The sequence below is a fragment of the Chrysemys picta genome, chromosome 2 (genome assembly GCF_011386835.1).
Source record: "Chrysemys picta bellii isolate R12L10 chromosome 2, ASM1138683v2, whole genome shotgun sequence".
NCBI lineage: Eukaryota > Metazoa > Chordata > Testudines > Emydidae > Chrysemys > Chrysemys picta.
Genome location: NC_088792.1, coordinates 162730108 through 162741731, shown reverse-complemented (window position 1 = coordinate 162741731; position 11624 = coordinate 162730108). Strand labels below are relative to the sequence as shown.

General features: G+C 46.3%; 1 protein-coding gene across 5 annotated transcripts in view; it reads left to right on the top strand.

Moving 5' to 3' along the window:
• The window catches only part of LSM1 (LSM1 homolog, mRNA degradation associated), a 78469-nt gene that overhangs the window by 1173 nt on the left and 65672 nt on the right, over positions 1–11624 (top strand). For 4 of the 5 annotated variants that reach the window (XM_065584637.1, XM_042840365.2, XM_065584631.1 and 1 more), the window contains exon 2: positions 129–197. In XM_065584637.1, coding sequence (XP_065440709.1) covers positions 129–197 — 69 coding nt within the window. Of the gene's footprint in view, positions 1–128; positions 198–4768; positions 4885–7014; positions 7558–11624 lie in introns of those variants that run through there. The other variant, XM_005286531.4, reaches the window with a different exon arrangement.

The window sequence follows — 11624 nt, the reverse complement described above, 5'->3', positions numbered from 1 at the left end:
TTAATGCTGATTAAAACATTCTTGTTCAGCATTTTAGTTGCTCTCTTTTGAATTTGGCCTATGTATTAATTGTAACCAATGTTTGATATTTTCTGTAACCACTAATGCTGATTTAACATCTCTTCCAGAAAAACACTTGGTCCTCCTTCGAGATGGTAGAACACTGATAGGATATTTACGAAGCATCGATCAGTTTGGTATGTGATCACATGGCTTTGCTCTGAGCCCTCTCTGCCTCCTTCAGCAGGTTTTCCTTCCCATTATCTACATCTTTAATTATGGTATTTTTAAAATGTCTACTTTACCATAAATCCACTGTTTAAAATTCTCCAGTAGACAGTGCAGAAAGCTAGTATTCTATGTGTGATGCATGTGCGTCACAAGCCTTTGACCTGTGACAAATAGAAACATTCTTGGAAAAGTTACATTTGCCAAATCCAGTCCATGAGGTGTGGAGGGAGGTGAGGAATGCTCATTGTTAGTAATCAGCATTGGTTTCCATGGAGAAGCTTGCTGACTGATTTTAAAGCAGCTATTATTCTTAAGTGCTGTAGAGGGAAAAGGGAGGAAATTTCACGGTGTGTGTTTGACTTTTAATTCCCCCTGTGTGCTCAGATATTTTCCAGCTCTATTTTGGTATGTGGCCACCCCTTCTCGATCGCAAAGATATGCATCTTGCATCAGAACTTGATAGCTCTGAAAATGCTTCTAGCTTTCAAGTTGTCTGTTAAAATGTTTTATCGTTTCAAGACTTTCTTAGCTCACCGCTAGGGGGAGCCAGACACCTCCCAAACAGTGCTTTAAGAATGGAGAGGAGCCAAGTGGCACATAAATAGTTTTCACCAGCATCATAAATATCTACCCAATGATGCCATTGGCAGGAAAGAGGAAATGCCTTGGATGGGGCTCTTGGTGTACATTTTGGAGGGGAAGAGGGCTTATAAAGATAGTAACTTGATAAGGATCGGGAATAATCCATGGGTTCCAGCATTGTGTAAATGTGTAGAAGATACAGTGGTGGTGAGTCTGGGCTGTATGTCCAGCTGATGTCAGAAATTTAGCTGTGCTGTGGCCTCTTTGGATACGTCTACACTGCAATTTAAGCTCAGGGTTAGTGGGACTCGAGCCAGCTAACCTGTGTAAGGGAACTCTGGGTTTGTGTCTACGTTGTATTTTAACCTCATGGTAAGTCTTTTCTAACCCATGCTATGGCATCCACATGCAGACCCGAGTCAAAGTAACCATGTCCCAGAGTCCCTAGTGTCCCCTTTCTCCTCTCCTCCCCTCCCCTCCCCTCTTCCCCCCTCCCCCTCCCCGCCAAAATGTGTCTGCTCTAGCCCTAGGACTGTGGTGCACTGTGAGAAAAGTTTACTGCCCACCCTGCATGTACCAGGAAGGAGCTCGCTTTGCAAAAGGCTTGATCAATTCGCTCTCCATTGCGAACCCTGGAGGCTCTCTGACAGCGTGCTTGCAGATTAGAGATTAGAAGAGAATGGGGTAACGCTGAGTCCTGAGCCGCTAGCATTTGCAAAGCGTAGGGGCTTTCCTTTTCAATAGAGTGAATTGCAGATTGTTGGGATAGAGGACTAAGGAAGTTGTCCCATGGAATTGTGGGATACTTCCAGCTGACTCCTGGGGCCCACATCAAGTGGTGCTGCATCTACACTGCAAAGCAATAGGGCTCGGACCCTGGTGCTTTAAGCAAGGTAACTAATGTGTTACTTGAGCTTTCCAGTAATAGGAGCAGTATAACAGGATCTATGCTACCTTCCCATGTGTAGACAAAGCTGTATGACATGGCTGTGGCAGATTTTAATCCGTGTATAGACTGGAAAATACAGGCTGTTGCCATCTCTTAACTCAGGTAGATTCCTAGGCTAAAATATGGTTCTCTAGTACTATAACAGGCTCTTCGGTCACAGAGGCAAGGGCAAAGATGTGGTATAAAACGGTTCTGCCCCAACCCTCCCCACACCTGGTTATTTTTGCAGTGTGGACAGGGCCTTTAGCAATATTGGTTTAGAATGAGTTTAGAGCCGAGGGAGTGCTATAGCATGGGACATGAGGTGACTCCCGGGGAGCGGGGGGGGAGGGTGCACACTGCTGAGATGACATCACGCACCGTGCCCATTCCTGCTTTGCCAGGCTTGTGAGTCAAGAGATTTTCAGGATATTGCGCCTGATCTTTAAAGCCCTGAACGAGCTAGGTCTATGCTGTCCCCCACGTCCAGCCCTGGCAGAGAGAATTGACAGGTGTGCTGCAGCTGGAGTGGCTCCCAAGGTGGAACTCTTTGGGGTAGGGGGCCGGGCAGTCTCTGTTGAAGGCTGCAGAGTTTTCTGCCAATGGAGATCAAGATGAGTCAGTCTAACTACTTTGAGGGTGCAGTGCAAGGTCTGTAGGTCTGCCCAGCAGTGGCAAAGCGCTGTGCAGACACAACAGCACTGTGCAGGTTAGCTGGGGAGGATCTTTATCCCCACTTCACTGAAGCACACGGGGGACGTGACTCACCCAAGGGCTTGGCTCCCACCCCTGCATCGCTCTGCAAGCTGGGCTACTACAGATGGGACGTGGAAGGCAACCAGCCAAGTTGACCCTGTTTGTATGTTTGGCTGAAACGAGGGAGTGGTGGAGAGTTTGGGTTAAATTTTGTACAGAATTCAGTGCCAGGCTTGGTTATGTGTGCAGAGCCTGATCCTTCTGTTGACGTAAATGGAGCATGATCACCCGAATGGTGCTTAGATACAGTGATGGCTGTTAATTACACGTAGCAATCCATAATCATAATGGTGGGCAGAGCGAGGGATTAGGAATGCATAGGTTTAGGGTGCTGAAATTACATTTTATCACAAAGAGCAACCAGGAGACCATTTTACTGCAAGATCTCTGAGCAAAAGCAGTGAAACAGAAAATCTCCACTTCGGTTAAAGACAGTGACTTGATTGTAAACACCAAGTTTGGATCTGATGAGTTTCCTGTTTCATTTGTTTCCTGTGTGATCTTGTTGGGTGTAATAGATGCATAATCTAGAATAATAGTGCTGATTTCTTGTCATGTGCCTGTCATAAACAGTATTGCACATTTCCTCAATTCCAAACAATCAAGGCTTAAAAGCACTGATGGGTATAAAGTGGTGTGACTTGAAGTCTGAATTTAAACCTTGTTTGTGTTATGGTTTTTAAATAACTGTGTGTGTGTACTCCTCATGGTTAAGAGCTGGCATTATAAACATTCTTATCTGCATAATCTTTCCCCTTGAATTTATACGCATGGTGGTGTCTGGTTTTCTTCAAGATAAGATAGTTTAAGATTTAGTTTACCAGATTCTGGGTTTTATATATGCAGCATTTGGTTGGTAATAAAAAAAAAAAAACGTTTAATAAACTATGGTTAATTTAAAAGAACATGTCAAGATGTTCTTACTTTCTATGGTTTTTTAAAGCCTCTTTTAAAAGCTGGCTAATTTATCGTCCCTTACTGATAGAGAGAGAGATTTTTGGCCTGCTTTTAATTGGCAAATGCTGACCTCTTTTCTCTTTCTGTGGATGTTGACTGAACAATTGTATTGAGTCTAGGACAACTGCAATTTAAATAGCCACTTAAGATGAAACATCTTGGTCTTTGCCCCAGAATCAACAATTGAGTCAGTACAGCTCCAGGGACCGTGTGACATTTAATTGCTGCTGCAGATGGAGCACAGTGGTGTTTGTACAAGCCATAAGAATACAAACAGTGTCTTCAACTTCACAGCGATCCGTAGATCTACCAATTAAAATATCGAGACTTTGCAACGTTTTTCCCTTTCGGATTCTGACTGACTTCCGTCACATTTGACCCTGAAAATGTGGAACGTGAAGTTCAGTATTTCAAGAAAAGTAGGATTAGGATGGGAAACCTCTAACCAAGACACATGTCATAGCTTCAGGAAGTGGAGCCAGTGACTAGCTTCCCTCGTGACTAGTGCCCTGCGTGGTGCTGTACTGCTTGTAGTGCAGTGCTCTTGGGTCGGACTTCGGTACATGAGACTTGTGCTCATTAAAGAGCTGTGGTGCTTCTTGTAAGAGAAGGTCTTGAGCCCAGAGCCCTCGCAGCCTATTTCGGTTCCCTTGCAGAGGGGGTCTGGTGCCTAACCTAAGGGACTGGATGTCAGGTGCCCTGCATTCTGTTCTGTTTCTACCACTGACGCTTCCCCTCCCTGTGCTTGTTTCTCCTCCCAGCCCTTGTCTTGTCTATCAAGGTCTCATGCACACGTGAAAGTAAATTCAAATTAAGGTAGGGTGTGAATTTAAAGTATATTAACTATTCCTGATTAACTCTGTGTGAACATGCTCTTATTCTGGAGTGTGATTAGCTAATTCTGATAGTGTGTCCTTTTATGGAGTTAATCAAGAAGAAATCCCCTTATAGATAAGACTTAATCTGTAAGTTTTTCAGGGCAGGGACAACCTCCCATTCTATCTGGACAGTACCTAGCCCAACGGAGCTCCAATCTCAGGTGGGGCCTCTAGGTGCTATGCAGTACTGCAAATGGATGCAGTATTGTGCTAAATCGGTTCCACTCCAGCAGCAACTGCACTGAAGTGGTGAGTGAAACTCAACTGCCCTTTGCTAAAATGCTCAGAGATCCTGGATGCTACTGAAGCATGAGCATTAGGGCGGTTTTTCAGTGCATTTGCAGCCTCTCTGCTTTGGGTTGGGACCACGACACTGTAGCCTCATTCAGACAAAGTCACAAAGGAGTCTGTTTTCTTCCTCCCTTGAAAACTGCAGCGAACTTGGTGTTACACCAGACGGTGGAGCGCATTCACGTGGGCAAAAAATATGGCGACATCCCTCGAGGCATCTTTGTCGTGCGAGGCGAGAACGTTGTCCTGCTGGGGGAAATAGTAAGTAAACCTCTCGTCTGTCGCTGTGCTGGAGCGTGGGCTCCCTTGCTGCTCGAGAGTGTAATCTCAGTTACTCTGAGCAGCGTTGCCAACAAACCTGACACTGGAGCCAGGTCTTGTCAACAATTGGCAGTGTGCGGGTCCCTTCCGTGTCAGTGATGATATATGTGTGCTGTGAAATGGCACAGTGCCAGAGAAGCAAGCACAGCGGGAATTATGTAACCTTTTACCCTGGCTCATGGAATGTGCTGTTACGTAGGCAAAAGGGCTGACCCTGCGATTGAGGGTCCTGAGCTTTTATTGTCCCTTCAGTACTGTAAGGATCAGCATGGTGTCTTCCTCTAGCTGCTCCTGGGGGTGGGGTAATGCAAAGATTTTGATGCAGGTTAGTTCATCAGAGCCAAGTGGGAAAGTGGGCACCCACAGAAGCTTTGAGACGTTTCCCACCAACTCCAAGGGTAAAGTGAGCCTGCAGCACAGGATATGTTTGGAGGAATCTGTAGTGGTCTCAGCCTGAAGGCAGTATTCTAGGTGCAGCATGGTCAGTGCCATGCAGAGCAGCTGTCATCTCCCTCCCCTCCCCCCCCCCCCCCCCAAAAAAAAAAAAAAACCTCAACAAAATTGCCTTTTTCCAGGTCAGATTTCCTTTTGCAATTTCCCACATGCATCCTTGTCTTTACGGGTGTTTGCAACACCTCCAAGCTCTGCATTGCCTGTGATTTCAGGCTGGGGTCTTCAAGGAAACTTAAGGAGTAGGCGCCCAAATCCCATTGTGATTCATACGTACTCTTTACGCTTTGTGGCTTTCTCGAGTGAAACTTGGGCATTTAAGAATCCGCATCCCAGAGCTGGGATGAAACATTGAGCTGGCTCCCATCTGCCCTCGGCATGGGGGAAGTTGGGTGTATCCTGGGAGACAGATCCTGCAACGGCTCGGCTTCTGTGATAGAGCAGGCCAATGAACCTATCAATGGGCAATGCTAGGTTATCCCAGCCAGAAATATCTAGCAGCTCCTCTGGGGTCTGTGAGCATAAAGCCCTCTTCAGAGTCCATAGCCTATGCCCAGGCATCTCTCTAAAGTGCAAGTGTGTAAGATTTCTGTTCGTACCCTTATGACTCTGATTGCAGACATGTCTTCCCAAAAACCTCTCAGTCTGTGGGTCTGCCCTGACCATTCAGAGCATCGACAAATCATACATCTGATCCTTCCCAGCTAGTGGCACCTTTGAACAGTGTTGCTCCAACAATTTGCAATCTGCAAAGGTGGAGCATGGATTGTTTGTTTTCCTCCTTTCCTGTGCTCCATTCTAAGGAGACAGTGTCAGCTGCAGCATTTTCCCCCTCCTTGGGAAATGTTAACCCCAGTACTAGGGACACAGTGGGTCCTGCATCAAATGCCTTGAATTGAGAAGAGGAGAGGGGGTGAGTACTTGAGACATCCAGCAAGCCCAGTGGGATTCTTGGAGTGTGAGCAGATCCCAAGCGCTGTGACCTCAGCTATGACACTTTTCTGGTTTTGTTATGAGAGCAGAACGTAATAGATTAATTGTAAAGCTGCTAAGGACCAATTAAAACGAAACCTCAGTGATGTACCACATTGAGTGCACTGGGTTCATGCCCTCCAGCACAATGTTCGTACTGAGTGAAAGTAGAGCGCTCCTGCTTCTCATAAACTGAATCCCTCCATCCCCTTTGGGATCACGTCTCCTCTCTGACCTGAGGTGATTGTGTAAGCTAGGGAGCTGGGGCCACATGGACGTGCTGGCTGCCGCTTTCCACAACTCCGGGCTGTGCTTGCAGACGGTCAACGTAAACAAACGTCTCGCAGCCCGCCAGCACGTTACCCTGATGGGCCATATGCCGAAGGCTGCTGACCCTGCTCTAGGGCAGTGCTGGAAATCCTGGGACTCATATCCTGTCCCGTGCATCTGCATTGTGAAGTGCTGCTCAACGGAGGAGCTGCCTGGGGACACATGGATTCTTGACCAGGGTTGTGAATGTGCTGCTTGTGGTCCAGGCAGTGCTGAGTTAAGCGCTTTCAGTAATGTCACCGGTGATCAGGGCAAGCAGAGCCTCAGATCTCACTGCTAGCTCCCTCCTGGCAACCCTGAATGGTGCTTCTTTTGCAGGACCTGGAGAAGGAGAGTGATACGCCTTTGCAGCAGGTGTCAATCGAGGAGATCCTGGAGGAACAGCGAGTGGAACAGCAAGCCAAGCAGGAATCGGAGAAGCTGAAAGTGCAGGCACTTAAGGAGCGGGGCCTTTCAATCCCGCGGGCAGACACTCTAGATGAGTATTAAGTGTTCTGCCCATCGGACAATTCGCTCTGTCCGAGCAAGCAGAGCGCTTTGCATTTAGACCACACTTGGCCAGAGGCTGTGTAGGTCTGTTTGGAAAGGCTGTTTTTTGTTGTTTTGTTTTAATTTTGGCTTATCTGTTTTCCATGGCACAGATACACTATTAAAATCATGTCATTGTTTTCACAAAATCATTGTTTATGAAGAATGAAGGTGTCTGAATAGCCTTTAACATACCCACATGCGATGGCGCAGTTTAAAGCGTGTGTGCATGGAGAGAAATCTTTTTTCCTTTCTTCCCCTCCCCCCCAGTGATTTTGGGGGAAACTGCTCCTCAACATGTAAATAAAACCTGGATCCTGACAATGTAATCAATAGTGACCTGTACTGGAATCTGCTTTTTCTGGGCTGTATCTATATGGAACAAACAGAACGTGGTACTGATCACAAAGGGGATCTTCCGCCCCCACTGCTCCCTTCTGACCTAGAGGGTTTCTCGTATCAAAGTCCAGGAAGGGCTGAGGAACCAATGCAAATTGGAGCATGTTTCCTTCTGGCTTAGTGGAGGGGGTGGGAGTGGGGCACTTCCTGGTTATCAGCAGAAAACTGGAGCCTGTTGCTCTGTGTATTTCTAGAGGGAAGAGCAGGAGTTTGCTTTCACTGCAGTCAGGCGAATGGCTGGTGGTAGCATCAATGTGTCTGATCCTAGGGTATTAGTGGACAAGTGACTCCAGTGGGAGTGGCTGTCCAGCTAATCCTCCTTGTCTCTGACTGTGCCCTTGCAAGTATGAACCATCCCTTCGTCATTAAATCAGGCTCTGTAACAGACAAGACAAAGAATCCACTAGCTCTCTCCATTAGCTCCCTCTAACCTGGTTCTGCTGGGTCCACCCTACTTCTTTCCTCTTAACAAGAAACTGGAATAGGTTTTGCTACACAGGATGCATACCTGCCCAGAGCAGGCACTAGAATTAGCTTGCAATGGTAGAGAGGACACCTGTCTTGATGCTGAATTGGCCAGAATGCTCTTAGATATCTCAGGTTGTATCACTCAGCATGTCAGTGATGTTATAAGACCTCATCCACCCTGCAGCAAATGGTAACTTGACAGCAAGAGTAAGCTGGGGCCAGCTTATAAGGCTCTTCACTGTGATCTCCACAAAGGTAAAACCAGCTTCTGGTGCAGTGAAACTATCCGTTCTTGCCTCCCCTTGAGCTGCTTCTCAGAGGCTTATGTGCTCTTCCTCTGGAGGGGCATTAGAGCTGGAAGACTTATTTTATTCATGGAGGTAAATGTGTGATGCAAACTGATTCTCATCCCCTTCACTGGGAACTGTGTAGGCACTGAGTATCAGAGGGGTAGCCGTGATAGTCTGAATCTGTAAAAAAGCAACAGAGGGTCCTGTGGCACCTTTAAGACTAACAGAAGTATTGGGAGCATAAGCTTTCGTGGGTAAGAACCTCACTTCTTCAGATGCAAGAAGTGCATCTGAAGAAGTGAGGTTCTTACCCACGAAAGCTTATGCTCCCAATACTTCTGTTAGTCTTAAAGGTGCCACAGGCCCCTCTGCTGCTTTTGTGTAGGCACTGTTCACAGAGCTTCCTGTGAGAGGACTTCATGCTATCGTGTTAAAATCAGTCTGGCCATGAGAGTTACTGTAGTTGCTGCTCTGCCCCTCTCCCAGTGCTTGTGCTAGAACAATCCAGCAGCATCAGGTGTTCAGCGAAGTGACCGTATCAACCTGTATAGATGACACCTGAACCACTCTCTGTGGCTACTGTCCAACCTCTGAAAATGCTCTAGGGAAAATAATAGGTATGGGAGATATTAAAAGTATAAATTAAAGGTACAAATTACTTAAGCAAATGCAAGTATCAGAGGGGTAGCTGTGTTAGTCTGGATCTATAAAAAGTGACGAGTCCTGTGGCACCTTATAGACTAACAGATGTATTGGAGCATAAGCTTTCATGGGTGAATACCCACTTCGTCAGACGCATGCAACTGCAGGTTTATTTATTTTTTTTAATAAACATTTTCTTTATCTACATCTCAGAGCTTGGGCAGCACTACTGAGGCTGTAGTAGTAAGCTATGCACCGTACACAAACTCAACAGGGACTGCATCAATTCTAAACCATGCTTAACCAGTGGGAAAAAGTTCTTCCAGCTTTGGGGACTTTCAGTGAATTCTGCAGCCTGTGAAGTACAATTCTACAAAGAGGAAATAGCCTATTTTCCCCCTCCAGTAGGGCCTAACCATTGCTTTCCATGGGCGTAACAGTTCCTGCTTTGGAGAGCGCTAAGGATCATTTTCCTCCTGTTTTGTAGATGCTCAATTATGCTGTGGCATTCCAGGCCTTTGCGCACTGAGGCGGAAGAAAATTTAAGAAAGGATGAGGCAAATTATAGCATTTGATACATTTCTTTACTTGTGTTACTTATCTACCTGCATGGTGAACAGTGATAATTCAAAAAATCACATGGTTGTCACGCCCGCCGGGGCTTATTTTATTGCAATTCTGTCATCTTGGCAAAGGAAAAATCCATGAAGTAGGTTTTATTTGCATGTTCCATAGTGCTGCTGGGCTTAGGTTTCAAACACTGCAGGGAAATGTTTTCAAATCAATAGCTGTTTTGTTTGGAATATATTGTGGAAACATTTCTGTGGATTTATGCATCTCCATGGATTATATGGGTATAACAGCCCACTTACTGTGGTAGAAGAGTGGCTTTTTCTGTGTAGATTAAACCTGTTCCCAAACAAGACAAGCTAAACTGAAAATAGGCACTCTTATTTCAAAATTAGGAGTGTCCAGACTGGTACAACTAGATTGGTTTAGATTCACAACTGATGTTATACCCAAAACACTTCCCCAAATGCACAAAGCTTTAGATGATGTCTCTTTTTAAGTTGCAAGTGTTCTTTCCAGTTCCACGGGAACAGATTAACAATGTGCTTAAAGTAAATTTGGTTCTCATTGGATACACTTTACATATAATTTGTTTATGGCAGATATCACCTATCAGGAGACTCTAGAGTTCAGGTGGACTTTGGGAATAAAATAAATATAGCTCTATAATTGTGGCTAACACCATCCTTCTGAGGTCCAAAGAATTGCTATTACAATTTGGCCATGATGCTAGGATTTAACACCTCGAGTCCTGTGAAAAATGCCATAGCCTCTTTAATAGGCAGGTTTTGAAATGAGCTCCTATGAGCATATCAAACCCCTTTCTGCACTGTGTGCCATATGCTAAATCTTGTGTGTGAGATTCCTGGAGTCATAGGCAATGAAGGTGGAGAAGACCAAGTAAATCACGTATCCCAGGCACCTTTGTGTTCACTGCTGCCTTTATTTCTTCATGCCACTCTATATATTTCACCCATACTAAAGCTTCCTATTCAGCATTAATTCTCTTCCCTTCCCCTTGTCAGCCCTGTTTACATCATCGTGTGCCGTCCTAAGCAATCCAGTCTCAGTGGTCCTGGTTTGGCTATTGTGCCTCCAGAGGACAAGCGAAGACCTTAGAGCTGCCTGTGGAGGTGAACAGTGTATCACGGGTACCGTGTGCAGCCTTTTCCATGGCTCTTAAACTCCCCCACTTAGGAGGAGCCAGTTTGGGGATGCAACAGAGGGTCCTGTGGCACCTTTAAGACTAACAGAAGTATTGGGAGCATAAGCTTTCCTGGGTAAGAACCTCACTTCTTCAGACGCAAGTTTGGGGATGATAGGCAGTACCAGCTGGGTTAGGCTGAGAGCTAGGGAACGTGGCAAAGCCACTAGGTCTGTCTGTGTGTCCAGCTGCCTTCATTAAAACTAATAGAAACTTCCCCATAGTATTGATTACAGGGGAATGCTGTCTGTTCTCTTGCTGTGAGGGGATGCCATACGCTGGCCCTGTTAGTACATATCGGAATTCCTGGCCCCGCACAGCACACAGCCTAAAGCACCCTTTCAAAATGGTCTGCCTTAGACATGAGGAACTGATCTGGCAGTTGGGCATTTCTTTCCCCGCTGCCCTGGGAAGGCTGGGTGAGAGATTTTGGGCCTGCCCGGGTATGTTGTCAGGTGACATGATCTGGGTGTGCACTACACAGTCCCCACCCACACTCCAGTACTGTGTCCAGTACAGCTGGAACCTCCCCTCACCCGCCACACTGGGACAGCCAGCCCTGGCTGGAATGGGGTCATCCTGTATGCAAACCACAGACAAATGTAGGCGAGGGGAAAAGCCATTCCCAGCCTGGGGTGGTTAGCTACGTAGAGCCAGCCTGTGCAAGGGGAGAGGTTTCTGCCTTATCCCCATAATAAATCACAGCGCTGGGGATGCAAAAGTGCAAATAAGGGGGGGAGGTAGTTGAACTACGTTACCCAGGGTGCATTTGTGATTCCAGGCTTTATATTTCTGGGGGGAGGGGGGAGTTACATAAATCCTTGTGC